Below are 18,134 nucleotides of genomic sequence, written 5' to 3'. Positions count from 1 at the left end.
CTGCAGATTTGTTGATATTAATTTTCTATTCCATCAAATCCCAAAGGGTCAGTGAATATTCATATATGTCTGTCTGGCACAAACAACACAGAACATTCAATCTCATGGACAAACATGAAAGAAGCTTTTAGTTTTGTAGTAACAATAATAAAGAAAAAAACTAAACAATCGTATTTCTTTTGCAATTAGTGTTTGTTGTTTTGTGAAATCTCTGTGCAGATGTCACATGAAGGTGGGAAACCCGGAAAGGTTAGCTTTTTAAAATAGTTTTATGTAAAAACAGCTTAGTTTTATATCTATTTTGGTATTAATAGCCACTTTAAAAGGCCCTGAAGAACTAACTGCATGTGGCTCTGGCTGCAAACCCTTGATTTATTGGAAAGCTTTGTTAGATTTTTCAGGAGTTTCAGCCCCCTCTAGTGTTGGTAATGAGGAATTAATAAATTTTTAGTTATTTATTTTTTTAAAGATTTGTTATAAAGAAAGGGTAAAGGAGAGTGATGACCAGCCTCAGGTTTGGCTATTCAGTATTACTTTTAATGCTTAATCATGAGATTAATTAAGAAACTGCAGATAATGATCACATTAGTGTAAGTGGGATTAAAACTTCTGCTTAAAGAATCATAAAACATGAATAACTCTAGAGAAAATGTTGAAATTCTTTTGAAAATCGCTACAATTTGCAATATACAAACAGAGTATTGTACATTTAAAAAAGAAAAGACTGACAAAAAAAAAAAAAAAATCCTCCAACTTTGACCCAAATCCACAGTGGATGCGTGTTCTGGTAGGTCCCACACCCAGCTTAAGGATACATTATGTCCTTCAGTCGGCTGCGCTGCAGTTGACACACATAGTCACAGTGTGCCCCACCCTCTGTCTCATCGTCCACACTTCCCTTGTCTTTGACGTCCATGCCTCTGCCTCACGCTTCCCACTGAGTGCATCTGCTCTCCGATCTAATCTTTGCCTAAAATCACAGCAATAATCCCGAATCCATCTGTCCTGACAGAGACAGAGAGAGGCAGAGCAGGGGAGAAAGAGATACAATTGCGGATCCTCGTGTAAAAACACTGTGATCCAGTGTGTCACAGTGTCGCAGGACCTTCAGTGTAAAATAATGACTCCCTACGACGCCGCGATTTCGTTGAAACCGTCTGAAGTCGCTCCAATCTTTATTTTACACAAGGTTCACCTCACATGTACATTTTTTCATACATAAAATATGTCCACATTTCTGCAAGATTAAATCACGATGCTTCTTTTTTCTTCTTCGTACACCGATTCTCACCCAGCAACCACACATTTCATCGAGAGAGGAGAGGAGAACATTTGAACAGCCAAAACGTTTGACAAAGAAGAAAATCCATTAAAGATACACTGATACAACACACGGAAACAAATTGTCACATAAGAAATAATCATTCATGTCTTAAATACGTTACACTCAGAACAACATCTGGCTTACCCCTTTTAAACAGTGATTTGTCAACAGAGGCTACCAACATTGTTGTGCCCACACATCAGTTTTAACATTCTTAGTTGATAACAAATTATAATTTTTTTTTTCATTTAAAATTTGTTGCTTAACATTAAAGCAGGAGTTATGTGTGTATTTGAGTATTTGAGGATGCAAGGATTATTTTATGAATTCAATGCAGTGCACTCAGCAGGTTAGGCAGTTCAGTAGTTTGTCTGAAAGACAATCCTGAGCAGTCAGAAACAGAGATAACAGGGTGTGCAAAAAGAAACATGACTGGCTGTATTTTACACATTCACTGACATTGTTTGCCAGAAAATGCTTGCTTGTTGGCAGTAGTGAATTTCTCTTTTATGATTAAAATCTGTGTCACTATTCTTTCTGCGTGTTTGCACTTTGCTGTGCATGGATGAAATAAACACTCTGTATGTTGTTGTGAGTTACCAGTGGAAAAAAAAAAAAAGAGAGAGGGCTGGAAAGTTGTGCAAATTAAAACATGCTCACCGCACAATGTTTCAGCACCGGCATCTGACACAACCTCACACTTGCTGCCGCACATGCACACGCGACACCTGACCCCTCGACACACACACACACACACCCCCCACCACACACACACACACACACACACACACACACACACACACACACACACACACACACCTTTTCCCTCAAAAATCAGATCATATTTATGTGCACAGACTGATGCAACCCAACACCAAGACCTTCCTTGTTTGTTATTTCTTCTGAAACTATGAAGCTGCACCATTTCACAATGTATTTTTTGTAATTTAAACACTGTTTTATGCCATAAATTGAAAAAAAAAAATCAAAAATGCTTACAAGTAAAAATGTAAAAACAACAAAAGACCATCACTTTTTCTTTTTCACACACAAACTCCTCAGCAACGGCTTGGAAACAAAACTGCTGGCCTTGAAGTCAGAATCAGGAAGAAAGTCTGGGAGAAGAGTCCAGATTTTGCAAATGAAAACTGTATGTTTCTGCAGGTTCACTGCATTGGCTGCTGCACATCCACAAACACACGCACACATACACATACACACACACACACACACACACACACACGCACACACCCCCGTCTGCAACATAACGGATCCAGACTCTTGACATGTGCAGCTGAAAATGTCCTTAAATGTCCTCAGTGTACCTCAACAGCTCCCTTACAATCCTTCTACATAAACAATCTTTTCATGTATTTATTTTTTGTTGAATCACTTCAGTCTTCTATGTCAGCTCCTTCTCCTTCCCTCCACTATGCACGTACGAGTTGTATCCCGGTGGTTGCACATACTCCTCAGACTTATCCCAGTCTGTAACCCATCCCTCTCCACCGCCTCCACCGCCGCCTCCTCCTCCATTTGAACCAACCACCGGCTGACCCATGGCCCCGTACTGGCCGCCTCCACGGTAGAGCTCCTCCGTCTCATTGGCCAGTTCGTCCTCATTGATTATACCGCATTTCTCCTCGCTCGTGTCCTCTATGTCAGCCCACCACTGCTTCTCTCCGGATGCAAAGATCCCTGAAAGGGAGAGGAAGTTTTGTTGCTTTTAAGTGGAACCAACAGACAATTTCTCGGAGCGGATCATACCTACCATAGAAAATCACTCCTCCGTAGTGGACGACGGACGCTATGAGGAAGACGTACTGCCATTCCTCACGTGTCTAGAGTTATAAAAAGATCCAACTTAGTTTCAAATTCGACCTAAACCTTTGTGAATAGCTTGGAAGAAGTATATTGGTCACCTTGTGTTTGGTCATGGCCCCAACTATGAGAGGACACACCATTCCTGATAACGTTCCCACTCCGTTGGAAATTCCCATCAGTATGCTGGCATATCGAGGGGCAATATCCAAGTGATTAACATTAAACCCTTTAAAAGCAAAAACAAACAGCAGCATTTTGGGGGTTAAAAACAATGCTTTAAAAGTCTTAGAATAAATTCACATTTGTTTGTTTTTTGCACTTACATTTTCTGACAGCTTTTAGAGAAATCAAACCTTTAATTTGAGTATTTTAATTCAGTGATAAAGTGCAAATTCTCCAGGTAGGTTTGGATGAACATATGGAAATTTAGCTTATACTTCCTGTCAGCACAGAAGAGGATTTGTGATGCTACCTGCATGTTTCTTCTTTAAAGGCATTGGCAACCTGGTAGGTCTGCATTGAATAATTAAATCACTGGAATCCCAGAATTTTTTTCAAAATAACTACAAGAAATTGAAAATTACTCTTCATTGAGTCTTTTGACGGGACAATGATTTGAAAATATGGGGAATCAACTAAATTTGAAAGGTTTTATCAGACACAACAGGAAAATTTGGTCACTTGGAAGCAAAAGAAGAAGAAATTAGTTTCTGTGCAGTAAAAGGAAATACAAGAACAATAAATAAAAGATCATACTGAAACAATAAAGGAAGCTGGTATATAGAGTGTGAAACAGGCTGATCTTGCTTAATAAGACACGGATACTTATTGACATTTGTTTGCTGAGTTGCAAAGCCTTTGAGAAGACCCAGGGCATAGATAATTAATAATTTATTCTTCACATTGACTGCTGCAGTCTGTTCAGTGAGAAACTCAAACTGAAGGAGAGCCGGGCTGCGTCTCACAGGAGCTCCATCAGACCACAACCTTCTGCTCTTCCTTCTAAAGCTGCAGCCTTTTTTCATATGGATTCCAGTAAAGTTGCAGCTCTGTGCAAGCAAACTTATTTTATTGATGACTAAGATGTTTTTTCCATCATAGCTGTCCAGACTGCATTTGTAAATAAGCCAATGGGCTGCACAGCAGTATTATTACATTAATGCTATTAATCGTCAGCACCCTTGTAGTCCTTCTTTGTTTCGCAAAGGGACAATATTCTACAATAAATAGTCATTTTCTTGCCTATGAGATATAATTTGGGTGCTGAAAATCCCAACTCAATCCTCAAAGAAAAGCACTTGGTCATTTTTTGAGTCCCATAGATTTTAATAACTTATTTTCACTGTGGTGTCAGGATTTCCTCTCCCAGTTCAGAGAAGAGGACAGTCGTGTCTGAACATCTCAGTCTCAGTGTCTCTTGAAAGTGATATGAAGTCAAATCTTTTTTGACTTTGATTTTTGACTTTGATTTTTGAGTTTGTTTTTGAGAGTAAATTCTTACTTCACTCTCAAACATCAGAAATAATTCAGCTCTTCGTGCTACAGTAGTGATTTGTCTAATGTTTTCAATTTCAAGTCTTCATTGTGTTCCACTGGAAGCTGTTTATTTAACTTCTTCTTCTTTCTGAATCAGCAGACCATTTAAAAAGGAAAAAATAAACATGTAATATTAGCCCACTAGCTCATTTCCAAAATCTCAACTTAAAGACCTGGCATGAGGCATTTCAGGTAAAAACGTCCCAAATTATTCATACCCAGTGATTTGATTTGGTCTTGCTCACGGACAAGCACTTAGAAGAGTGTGTCATGTTTCTGTTCAGTCAACACTTAATGAACAAGCATTTGGTGCAATTTCCACTGCAAACTTTTTTTTTTGCCATTTTTTGCATTTGGGATGAAAAGCATCTTGCAACAAATTTAAAATTGTACTAAAATTGCACTAAGTCTGGGTAATCCTAACACATAATAGGTTTTTATTTAAAACATCCCCCTGTTGCTCTGGCTGCATGTTTAAGGTTGTTGTCCTGCTGGAAGGTTGAATCTCTTGAAAGTTTTTTTGCGGTCTTGGGAAGTTTTCTTCTAGGATTCTAAGCTGTCTTAAAACATATTTTTTTAGAATTAGTTGATAAAGTTACATAAGATTACTATAATACAGAGAAAACATGTTTCCTACCTGAGATTGCAAAGCCGCTGAACCCCACAGCGAGGACCAGGAAAGAGATGGCCATAACTTTAGTGTGAGAAAATCCGACCACCAGAAGGAGGGTGGCTTCCATCCCGAAACCTGAAACAGGAGAACAAATCCACAGTTAACAAACCTTCAAACTCCTTCTTACTGTAGCGCTGCTCTTGATTACAAAGCGGTGCATCATAAATATGTCAGAAATGCCAGGTGTGTTTTTTTAGCACACAGTGATATGACCTTTAAGCAGTGCTGAAATATTAATATGATTCTGCATACTGCTGCACTTTAAGGCCTTCTAAAGGATGCTGAGAAGAGGAGCTGGTGTTGATGAGTCATGTTTATGATGTTAATTTTTAATGTTATTTAACAGTGCTGCAGATTCAGATCACAACACAAGACAGGAAGTGTTTTTCTGATCACTGGCTATCAATTTTTATTTTATTATTTTGAGTTTTCTTTTTTTTTTGTAATATCTTTTGGCAGTTTTTCTGAACTGAGAAGAAATCACATTTCATAAATATGGATAATATTACAACTTTAAAATCCTGTGTAGTTTTTATTTGACAATGTTCCAATTAAAATAAAATAAAAACAACCTGAAGAGTTGTGGGTTTCACTGATGAAACTCTCAGTTTGACTATTTTTCTTTCTGTTTCCTGCTCAATCCTCCCTGTGCTTCTTCCACAGATCGTCCTTTCATGCCTGACGCTCTCTCACCTCCACAGTTCATGAGCTTTCTGACGTTGGTGGTGGACATCAGGTTGTGAGTTCTCAGGTAGTCGGCCAGTTGGCCTCCGATAGGCACGATGATTGTCATCACCAGATGGGGCAAAGCTGACACGATGCCCACCTGATGAGCAAAAATATGTAGAAACAGTGGGGAATAAGAGCAAGCCAGAAAAAAAGACAAAGGGGAAGGTTTTGTAGGGGGGAATTTAGCTTCGCAGTTACAAGGCACCAAAATACTTCTAAAGCTTTTACTACTGAAATAAAACTGCCATGTCTTCATTCTCTGCTTTTTGTTTGGAAGGTTTTATAGGCTTGTTAGAGTCCTGACAAGACAGAAGTTTAGATTTTAGTAAAACCTATAAAAGACAACACAGGAACATGTCTTGACTTATTGGTGGAAATGTGGCCTTCACATCTGGTAACGAGCGATTGTAAATTTTTACTATTTACTTTAAGAGGGATTAATGATTGAATGTTCTCCCTCCACTCACTGGCAACCCCTGTGAAGATAACCCCAAAACATTAAAAGATAGTCAACCAAAAATACAATTTTAGACCATGGTAACTAGCAGACAATAAAAAGCAGAGGTAAAAGTTGATTTTAGCTGGATTTCAAGGCAGCTCTCCATGTAAGCTGGCATTACCTGGACCCGCCCTAGAAACTGATAAAAAACAAAAAGCTTGAATGGGGTGAAAGGTGAAGGAGAAGGATTTAACATGTGGTAGTTCTGATATGACATGCTTTTATGCTGTGGCATGAGGTACAAGAAGGAGCGGTTCAGATGTTTCTCTCGAAATGTCACTATTCCCACTAAAAGACACCATCCAAAAGCAGATTAATTTCAGTGTAAAGCCAAGGAGATGAAAACAGGATTCACCAACTAAGAACCCAGAATATTAAATCATTTGTAATTGCTGGTAGCAAATTATCACGCAGTTCCTTTGTATGAAATAATTGACATCCCCGTTCGCATAAATTCTTGCATGGCGTCGAGCGACCTGGAGTCTCATGTGTTTGCTACTGATATATGGAATATCAATGCACTTTAATTTTGTGCTACAAAGAACAATGCTTCCTACACACACACACAAAAAAGAATGAAAATAAACCCTGTAAAGAAAAACACCCACATGAAAACGTAGAACACCTGAAAGAAGACAGTTTGGTTAAAATGCTCTTCAAAAAAAGTGTTCTTAGACTCACCTTGCTGATCTCAAAGCCAAAAACTTCTTCAAAATACGCTGGCTGGCTGATGAGCAGCAGGTAGAAAGTCCAGCTCCTGCAGAAGTTGGCCACAATGATGGCATAGACTGGCATGGAGGTGAAGAAATGTCTCCATGGCGTTCTAAATTTCTGCCATCAAAAGAAAAATGGAAGCAGAATAATTCACCGTCCATCAGACATTCAACCTATTTTATTTGTAGATTTATGAATGAAAATCAAGTGTCATATAGCGGCATACATGAAGGGGATTGAGAAAAGCTGCAGATTCTCCGATTGCATCTTCAATGTATTTTCTCTCCTCTGCAGTGATAGTGGGATGGACTGCTGGGCTCTCATATGACACAAGAATCCAGAATAAATACCAGAATATCCCAAAACTGCCTGGGAGACGACGAGACGAAGACAACAGGAACAGCAGAGAGAGAGAGAAAAATAAAAGTCTGAATAGGTAACTTATGATCAGCCACTTTTACTCTGATAACCCAGAACAAAATCCGAGTGTCACTAACCACTTCAAAGACCAGCCTTGTGCTGTTCAATTTCAGTATAAATCCAGCTATTTGTGAAGGCCTCAGAAGTTTGCTAGAAAACATTAGTGAGCAAACAGCAACAAGAAAACCAGAATCGTTTGCCTTTAAAGTCACACTGACGCTTTTCTGTTTGCCACATTAAAAATTCCCAATGAAATATCACCTAAATATATTTTACAAATAGCGTTTGTAATGAAAATAAGCTGTAAAGTTCTGTTCTTAAGTATGTGCACAAATTTGCAAGGGACTGTTCAAGAATACTAACCATAGACATAAAATACAGAAGGCCACCCGATGTATTGCACCAGTATCCCAGCTAAAGGCATGGCCACCACTGCTCCAGCATAGGATCCTAAAACGGAAACAAACACAAGAAAACAGCACATATATGAAACATTTCCTTCTTTTTCATTATATTATCATACCTCTATGGTCTTCTAGTATTTTATAGTTATCTACTTCACAGGTAGATCTGCATAATAATCACTAAATCAATTAATTGCATAATAAATGAAAACAAACTCCATAATTTCCATTGGCGTGATTTGGATGTTCTCTTTTTTTCTCTCTTTTTACCAAAAAATGTAAAAGTTGATAAAAGTTTTCACTTTGGTCTTAAATGGCCCTTTTTGTTTATAGAGACTTCAAAATGAATTGTATTTGTTGTTTTAATTATTTTATTTTTGATTTTTAAAATGTTTTAAATGAAGTATTAAAAAATATTTAAATATTGGAATATTTAACATTTCAGTTCCAATGTTAAATGTTCCTTAAAATTGAAAGTTTACTAATCTCCGAGAATGTGCTCCTGCATTATTATTTTGCCATTACTGTTATATTACTTAATAATGGTCTCAAAACAACAATATAATCGTCATCACAATCACTTCTGGAACAATTTATCATCCAGCAAAATTTGTTATCAAGTCTTAAAATTCAGAGGCATTTTTTGATGCACCATCCCAAAATGAAATTTTGACACCAACACACACAAAAAACTTTACCACAAAAGGCTGTTGTGGCTAATCGACTTCTCTCAAGAGGAGGCGCCCACTTGGCCCAGATCCCGTGGCAGGCTGGGTACGATACACCCTGAAGGACAACGCACAGTCAGCAAATGTTTGTGCATAAAGGCCAGCGTGAAGATCTGCACACAGACACATAGTGCACCTCAACAAGGCCTTGACATATCCTCACAAGAATGACGCAGCTGTAGTGGCAGCGAGCTGCAGATGGGATCAGCATGTTGAGGACGGACGTGGCCACGATGGCAAAGCCAAACACTCTTAAAACACACAACAGGCAAGCAGGTTATATGAGCCAAAACCGAAAACATCACCAGAAGAAGAAAAGCAGAACGGAAAACACTTTGAAAATGCACCAGAAGAAGTTTATGTGCAGATCGCAGATCAGCCAGAAGCGGGAATATTCACCTGCTGGCTGCAAATTTTTGACATATAAAGCCACCCGGGATCTGTGTGACTATGTAGCCCCAGAAAAAAGAGCCGTGGATCATCCCCACCGTCTCTGGGTCCCAGGTGAACTGTGCAGCCTGAAAGACAGAAAAACACTTTATTAGATGCAAAACTAACCAATACATCACTTTTCATTGATCTACAGTGATGCCCTCATTTGGGCTATAGAAACAAGCTTTTGAAACTGACCTGAACCAATTATTTACCTTGATCAATAACACCATGATTTAAACCTTGTGCTTTTCTAAATTGATTTTGTCAACAACAACAAAAAAGACATTGTTAATGACACTGGTGATGAATGAATGGATTTTCCTTTTTACTGATTCACAAGAAGTGAAAAAAAAAAACAAAAAAACATTGATTGATTTTGTCAAAGTGATCTGTAACCTAATCCATTAAACAGTAATATATTGAGAACATAAAAACATTGCTCTTTATTGCCGGCAGTAATTTTCATTTAAACAATAAAAAAAAGGCTTCTGTTTTTATTGTAACACAAAGGGGATTTTTGGGTGTAACAGCAACAATAAATGTAAAGGTTAACATAAAAAGTTCTTCAAGTTTTGCTGTTCAAGTGGACAATTTTGCTTTTCTGTTTCTTTTTATCCACTTGTCTCAAAAGTGACTAACTGTTGTAATCCTGGTCAGCAAAAAATAACCACTCTGATTTGCAAATTAGATGGATTTTATATATGACACTTATTTTACCAAAAAGGTGCAAACCTTTCATAATTATGACATAAAATCTAAATATGTTTATCTACAACCATGTAATTGTCAAATTAGTTGAATAAAGATGTATTTTTAAACCTAAATAAAATAAATTATCTTTACAAAACTGAACAGGACAGGAAGTAACATTAGCAATCTTCAGAAATAAGCATTCACGTTGCATTTTTGATTTTTTTTTTTTGTGCAAAATATGTCCTTCAAATTATTTCTCACTACTTACCACAAGCACCTCCTTGTTGCCTTTGTAGACAGTATGGTCATTGACCATGCTAACAATGGCAACACCCAGATTGCATCGAATACCAAAGGAGATGCAGAAGCCCAGACCGCACAGGATGGCGATGATGTACCGCCTGGGGAGGCCGAAGCAGGTGCAGTCCACCACGGGCAGCTCCTTCTCCTCCACCAGCTCCGGGCGGCCTTCAGCTGATAACTCGATGGTTTCTCCATTGGCCTGTCGTTTCTCAATGAGCCTAAAGCGGGAAGACAAAAACAAATATATCAAAAAAAAGGTCTGTGAGCAAACTGTGTTGCTTTTTCATAGAAGGTTTGACTAAAAATATGTTTCTTCTTCTTTTTGGGATTTTCATTTTATCTCTGTATTTGATCTAAGTCTGCTTTTTGGATTTGTTTATTCATCAATGAAAGTTATGCTGCAGTTTTAGCACAGACTCTAGTGAAAGAGAATAGCAATTCACTGAGTGTTTTCTCCTGGTTGAAAAATAGATTCAATAAAATAGTTTGAACACAGATACTTGAAACAAACAAAAAAATATGTATTTTCTTTCAAACTTTTTACAACCGTGCCTTAAAATGATGTACTTAGCTGACTTTTTATTGATTTTCAAGACATTGCTCATTCTCTTGGGTCTTCTTTTTCTGTAAAGAATGTTGATCAATTTAGAGTCAGGTTTTTGATCAGGCATGCAGCTGTGTGACTAAAGGGGGATTTTCTAAGAAAAGATAGTAGATAAAGAATCAAGTTTCTCCTGGCCAGCAGTGGTACTGATTTTCTTCGATATCTGAACATTTGATTCTTTATTTTAATTCGTTCTAAAACTGGATTAGCTCTTGGAGTGCTTTTGGTAAATTGACCAATTACATGAAGGTTTTAGTACCTAACCCTAAGTTTAATGCATTAATGGAGAGGTAAAAAAAAAAAAAAAAAAGATTTTTCAGTGTCCGTCCTGGCAATCATTGATCAGAGTCGATCAACAAAAAATAGGTTCTTTAGTAAAGCTATTTTTAGTAAAACTGTCTATGGGGATCATTTGACGGCAATTATTCAACTTAAAATAGTTTGTATGACAAGAAATATGATGTTGTTAAGGAAAGATCTGTTAAAAGGCTTTGCTTATAAACGTTATTAGATATTTTAAGTTACAAACCGTCATATAAACATATCTTAATCCATTTTATTTTCAATCTACTGTCTTTGTGTCAGGGAAAGAAACATATTTTGTTCATCTTTAAAGATAAATGAACAACTCTTGGTGGTGTGTGTTGTTGTTTGAATATATGGGATTATTTTTATCATGGTCCAGAGTCACATTTTTCCACAGGAGTCAAACAGGGAAGTCAGAGGAGTGACCATCTGTGTATAACAACCTCGCTCTCGATCTCCCCCCAGACGAGCACAAAGCGAGCAGACCTCTGATGCACCTGAAAGCATCAGAGGTTTTCTATGCAATTGTGACAGTAGGTTTCCTTTTATTATGTTTCACTTCACGCGCTCAGACCTCCACTTTGCGTTGTGCTAATCCATTTAGTCACTGAGCTGGAGAATCATCCAGTCCAGCAGACATGATATCCAGACGGATAGGAGCTGAAGTGAGGACCCCGTGTGGGTTTTAAAAAAACAATAAAATAAAAATCCTATGCCGAGGCTGCAGTAGCAAAACTTCTTCACCTGCCAAAACTCCAGGAAAACTTCTTCACATACCCCAATAGAAGGAAAGACTGACTCTGGCGCTGATCAATTATTAATATGTTTTTTGAGTTGCATAAATATTTTAGTCCATACGTTTTTCTTTTTTACAGCATAATCTGCCACAACCTATCTGTCCACTGGCTTATGGGACTTTGAATGTACAATTGGCTTCATCTATGATGTGTTTGCTGCTTGCAGATTCCCCTTTACGCCTCTACTTTTCTTTCTTTATACAGTGGACTCGCTAATCTATTTGCACTATGAGGTGCACTATGTGTCTGTGTGCAGATCTTCACATTCAAACCAGTAAATATGTGCAGAATGCTTTGAGAAAATCAAGGAAAACGCACTCCAATAGAGAAATGCAGCAAAAAATCTCTCGTTACATTTGATAAAAAGAATTGAAAATGAAAATAAATACTTGCAAAGCAACATGGTTTTAGAATCTAGAAAAGATTAGTGAGGCTGCAGCCTCTGTCTCTTTCTCTCTCCCTCTTAATCTGTCACCACATTCAGATTAGGATTACAAAAATGATTTACTTCCGGAAATGAATATGGAGGCACAGGCAGGCGGTGGACACGCTTCAGCGTGTTCTACGTTTGGCGCGACAAATGTTTGAGGAGATGCTGAAACATGATTCATCTGCTTTTGACATCCTGTAAAGATAAAAGTTTCCAAACTGTCTCTTATTCAACATATTTGTTGGAGTAAACATGGGAAGGCAAGTAAATTTGAAAGGTTTTTCCTTGTCTGACCGTGGAAGATCAAGAGGTATTTTGATGTCTGTCGTCATAAGTAGAAGTTTGAACCAGCCGCTGGATGTGCATGAACATGCAAGTCACAGTACAATAAAAACAAATCAATATGCTTGTTTCTTAAAAGTTTTGCTCATTTTTAGCCAACTTTCAAAATTTAAATACAGAAAAATCAACATGAAATCAGGGAAGATAGTTCAAGCTTAAAGTACGGAGCCTGACCCCGCACACACACACACACACACACACACACACACACACACACACACACACACACACACACACACACACACACACACACACACACACACACACACACACACACACACACACACACACACACACACACACACCCACCACCCCCCCCCCACACACACACACAAAGACAGGGAGGACAGAGGGATGGAAGGACAAAGGAGAACAGAAGGAGGATGGAAGAGTGAGTAAAGAATGAATGGATCTTTTGATCATACTATTTTCTTTTAGTGTCAATTTCAAGCTGTTTACAAATAGGTTGCATTATTTAAGCCCCTGCAAACTGAGGTCAGGCTGCTAAGTTGTTTAGATATCTCAGGTGGAGCCAGTTGGTTGCTCTCACACTGCCGTCTTCTGTGTGCTAAACCAATGTGCTGACTCGCCCCCCCCATGAGTGGAGCCCAAGCTGAATTTTAGTTCAGCGTTCGTGGAAGCTGCAGGAGGATCCTCATTAGGCGTCAAAAAACAGATTGCAGCTTGACATTCACGCATATGCTGCTGACTAACGAGGGCAGCCCACAGGAAAAGTGGTTGTTAATTATGTGTCTCCCACCAAAGGCCACTCTGTCTCTGCCCTGTGAGACTTTAAATGTCCCAACATGGCAAAGCAGATCAGGGTACGATAGGCTGGCCAGCGTGGAACATTTCTACACCCAAGCAGGTTTGTGGACCTGAAGGATCATTTCGCCTTTACTTGAGGCTCACTCTCACGAACGGTGCTGGAGGTTCCATCAGCTGAACTTCCACTCAGCGTAGCGTAGCAAGAACCTGGCTGGTCTCAGCTGGCAACAATTAATGAGCAGGAGAGCATGAGCAGGCAGAAGCGCCGTGACCTCAGGCTCTCATAATTAGAGCAGGAATTGACTCGACGGAGGCTCACGATATGATGATGGGCCACATTAATCAGAACTGAGCTTAGCATGTCAAGATGTATTGACACTGATTTAATCATTAGACTTTAATAACAAACTTTAATTCTTATTAAATAGTTTTTTTGTGCAACAATTAAAGTTCTGTTTGGTTTCTTTACTCTAAAACCATGAAATGACACCCAGTGGAAATCATTAAAGACTCCAGTGGAGTTAAATCAGTGTAATTATTTCTCTTCTGTGAGGACAGAAGAGAGGTTTGAGAAAATTAACTTCAGAAGACCAGAGAGGTAGAGTCTGGACTTATTTTTTGAATATGCAGGGAAAAACTGGAAGTGTTGAAAGAAGTCCTGACGATGAGAAACTTCAGTACTTCAGAGAAGCTGTTTAAAAGTAAACTTTTAAACGCTTCAGCTAAATTGACTTCTTACACTCTTTAAAAACGTCCCAAATGAAAATAAGGAACACTCAGAAGAAATAGTGTTTGTTAGTCTAGAGCTGGTAGAGATATGTCCTCTGGAAAACTTGCAACTTGTAAAACATTTGATAAAAGATGGTTCTTCATAGTTCTTACTCTTGGGAGCTGAGCGTAATTGCAGGCCACGCATCTGAGTTTTTTATTTGAATGAATCAATTTTTTTTACATGTTCAAAATAAATGTATTTCATCTCATTTTAAGATAGAAAAGGACAACTTTATATGCTACTTTGTGTAGGTCAGTTATTTAAATTATTATTCCTACTTATTGGAAATTTTCAAACCTGCACCTGTCGGAGCAAACAGATTAAAATGAATAATTACTTTTAAATGCTCCACATTAAGGTACAATATAAAATGTCCCATATTTACCAGTAGCTTAGTTCTGCGTTTAAAGCTGACATTTGTGTCCAGAGCCTGATTTTATCGTTTAAATTTGCAATAATGTGATATCAGTGATAGGCCAGGAACGCCCAGTGACCTCGGTCTTGTCTTTGTGCATCAAATTCACCAATTCACAGTGTGTTCTGCATAATCCTCTCTTATGAGGATGACAGCGACTGAGTGAAAGCCAGCGAGGAGGGGTGAAAATATTATATAACGGCACAAGCTCTGGTCAGCTTCTGTTCGCGTTCATGTTGAGAAATTGATCCATTTTATTTCCTGATTTCAACATTTTGAGATCTTGCACCAAACACCTGATAAAGGAATGTGTTTTGTTCGTTATCCTGAAAGTGGTGTGTCACCCCCCTTCCTTTGTGAGTCGCTCACGCTCCCTTAAGTGAACAGATTGGGTCTCGGTGGGACTGTGTCACCCAGGGAGACACCCTCCTCCCCATCCTGTCACGGCACTCCCCCCCACTCTCCACACACACACACACACACGCACAAACACACCTCTAGTGTTTGTCCACACGTGTGACCTTCATACACTTATCATTTTTAAGGTACCTCGAATAAACTACCCATTGTCGCCATGGTGCTGTGGTTAAAACACAACCAGAACGGTGCGCTGAACGATGCGGTGGAGCTGGACCGACTTCATGCATGCATAACAACACTGCAGCCAGAAAAAAAAAAGAAGCATGCTGGGTGGGTGCAGCTGACTCTCCAAACTGCTCATCTATGTTGCATGCGTCATTTGCAAAAAACCTTTTAACTTAAACACTTCCACACACACATCATCCCATGCCAGATTGACCCAGTTAACTATACCAAAATGATTAAGAGTGCAGTCATGTGCACTACTTAAAAAAAAATACAAATATTGTTGATGTCCAAACAGGAGTAAATGAAATCGTCTTGCCGTTGCTTGAATATTTAATCTCAACAGTGAACAATGAAAGGTTGTAACAGAAAAACGCACTGTGCTCCAAGTCAAGTGGATTAAATATGGATTACCTGTTATTTTCTGTATTGCCTGTTATGTAGTGAACCATAAGCTCTCAAGCAATCCTCGAGGCATTCAGCTTCCATCTTTTTATGTTTCATCAGGAACTGTGTTACATTTCAACACAATTTTCATTAGATCACCATGATACTGCATTATTATATTTTGAAGTAGTCTCCCTTGTACAAGGCAAGTAGATTATTTCTTCCTTTGAGAGTTTCGATACTGCAGAAACAAGGAATGCACTTGACCTTACGCGGCTGAGGTTTGTGCTTACCTAGTGCAGTTTAATATAGAAACAAGAGATGCATTCTGAGTGAAAAAATGTTTAAATAATAGATAGACTTCTGGCTGCTTTCATCGAGGGGGGATCACGGTTTTGTCTGTGCAGAGGAGAGATTGCAAACGCCAGGAACGCCATGTCTTAGAACACATTTTGCTGCTTCGTTTGCCCACAGATTCCCAATTTTAAATGGAAACATTAAATCTGTTTGAAATCTTGTGCTGGCGTGACACCAAAAGTCACAAAAACGTTCACTAAAATCAATCTGTTTCTGAGAAGGAGATATTTGAGGTTTTTTGTTATTTTTTTTTTAGATCAGGTGACCCTCAGCTGGTAGTTCAATGCATGCGTGACGAGGAGGAGGAGGAAGAGACAGGAGGAAGTGACATAGAGCCAGGATGGAGCGAGTGGGAGGGGAGAGTTCAGGGATTTGCATGGCTCGACAGCTGGACTGAAAAACAGGCTATTTCAGGATGGGATTTGTACGTTTGGTTGCTACCTCAAATCCTGAGAGAGCGGAAGCTTAAAGCTTTGGGTATTGCATGAAGTTCTATCAGTGTCTTTAATCTCTCATTTTTCTCCCAGAAATATCGTCTGCAAACCAGTTTCCAACGCAACTCTTGAGTTGACATGAAATGCCCAAACATATTTGCACAACCTCACTGACTTTCTGCAAATGCAGATGCAGTTTTATAGTACATGCATTCTGATTTTTATATCTAGTTATAGAAAAATCTCAACCATCTTTAAATGATGAGTACGTCATTTAGAGGTGGCAAATTTATTTTATTTCACATCACCTTCGAAGAAATACTCTTGTTGAGAGGAAGTTTATTATTTCTTCTCTTGGCTGCAACATTAGAATTATTTAGACATTAAAATGTAATTAAAAAAAAAGACTAAACATCCATATAAGGTTCTGAAGACTTCATGTTTTGTCCAGGCAAATGCCAACCACTATTTTATCATTTGCTCTTTTTTCTCTTAAGTTATAAATGAACTTTGAAATGCACCTGAACGTGATCTAGGCTCTTTGCATAAAGGAATGTACATTTACAGTGTACAGTCTTTTTGTTTTACAGTCATCTCATGTTTTTTCAAACAGTATTTTTAATTTTTAGATCAGCTTTTTTATGTCTCTCTTTGTCGTTTTACAAACCTTCTTAACTGTGGATTAATATCCAAAAAACGACAATTATTTATGGTTTTAATGTAATAAAATGCAGGAATTTTGGGCAATTAACGCTAAAAATACATGCCCGTAAAAACGTAAGAAATATCAGCAATGTCAATTTATCAAGAACATATTATGTAACCAGAATTTCTTCTGATCTGAAGCCCCACTTTGAGGGCCACAAAAGAAACATGCATTTGGAGAAACATGGAAATTAAAATAATAAAAGAAGAAAAACGACCATTCCAAATTTCCCAAAAAGCAAATAAATAAATAAAAACCAAATAAATAAATAAATAAATAAATAAATAAATAAATAAATAATTGTTCCTCTCCATCCTTTTTCTCCACTTTCACTTCCAATCATTGCACTTTACAAAGGGGTGCACTAAACTACACTTTTGTTGCGTAAAAAAAAGCAAAACTGCATTAGCTATATAATTTAAAAACTTTCTAAAATGTAAAAATAATAATAATAATAATAAATCAATAAATAAATAATAAAGCTGAAATGGCCAGAGGGCGTCCAAACAGAAAACACGAGTAAAAAGTCAGAATATCAGCCTGAAAATATCAACAATGTTTAGATTGCGTACCTGTGAATTTTCCCCAAGGTTTTCCCCGCCACCGCCTTGAACCTGTCCGGTCGGATCTCCATCCTTGCAGCTCCTTGACCCGGCCGGTGTGCTGATGTCCTGCGCGCCCTGCTGTCCCGCCTGAACGCGCGCTCCTCTCCCCTCACGCGCAAGTCTATCACTCTCCCTCTCTCATCCCTCCCCAACCGAACCAGCGCCGCTGATGGGCTGCGACAGGTGGAAAGTCTTTAGATTTCTCTGCGCACTCGTGAAATCTGTCAATGTGTTGGACTGGACCGTGCAGAGGCAAAGGATTTCAAATATTAATGTCCAAACCTTCGTCATCGCTGCTCGCAGAGTGCTGAGAGCTAAAAAATAAAATAAAATTAAATTAAAAA

At 38.4% G+C, this 18,134-nt stretch overlaps 1 protein-coding gene across 1 annotated transcript; it reads right to left on the bottom strand.

Annotated features, from left to right (window-relative positions):
* Positions 1 to 1,142: 1,142 nt before the first annotated feature.
* On the bottom strand, positions 1,143 to 17,886 carry slc17a7a (solute carrier family 17 member 7a). Its single transcript, XM_055035289.1, has 13 exons — positions 17,758 to 17,886; positions 10,248 to 10,500; positions 9,251 to 9,369; positions 8,988 to 9,102; positions 8,822 to 8,909; positions 8,083 to 8,169; positions 7,526 to 7,668; positions 7,267 to 7,416; positions 6,051 to 6,183; positions 5,322 to 5,432; positions 3,247 to 3,374; positions 3,096 to 3,165; positions 1,143 to 3,022 (listed from the first exon to the last, which is right to left on the bottom strand). The coding sequence occupies exons 1-13, from the start codon at positions 17,817 to 17,819 to the stop codon at positions 2,727 to 2,729; spliced, it is 1,755 nt and encodes a 584-aa protein (XP_054891264.1). The 5' UTR covers positions 17,820 to 17,886; the 3' UTR covers positions 1,143 to 2,726.
* Between the last annotated feature and the right edge of the window lie 248 nt (positions 17,887 to 18,134).

This window comes from Poeciliopsis prolifica, unplaced genomic scaffold, assembly GCF_027474105.1.
Source record: "Poeciliopsis prolifica strain line A6 unplaced genomic scaffold, Auburn_PproV2 SCAFFOLD010, whole genome shotgun sequence".
In the NCBI taxonomy this organism is placed as follows: Eukaryota; Metazoa; Chordata; class Actinopteri; order Cyprinodontiformes; family Poeciliidae; genus Poeciliopsis; species Poeciliopsis prolifica.
This window is presented reverse-complemented; position numbering and strand designations above follow the sequence as displayed.

What these genes read in the sequence shown, in the direction of transcription:
- slc17a7a (XM_055035289.1), bottom strand. Translation starts at nt 17,819, where the DNA reads ATGGAGATCCGACCGGACAGGTTCAAGGCGGTGGCGGGGAAAACCTTG. An exon ending in ACCTTGGGGAAAATTCACAG is followed by an intron (nt 10,501 to 17,757) that starts GTACGCAATCTA and finishes TTCCCGCTTTAG; the next exon opens with GCTCATTGAGAAACGACAGG. An exon ending in CAAAAATTTGCAGCCAGCAG is followed by an intron (nt 9,103 to 9,250) that starts GTGAATATTCCC and finishes GTGTGTTTTAAG; the next exon opens with AGTGTTTGGCTTTGCCATCG.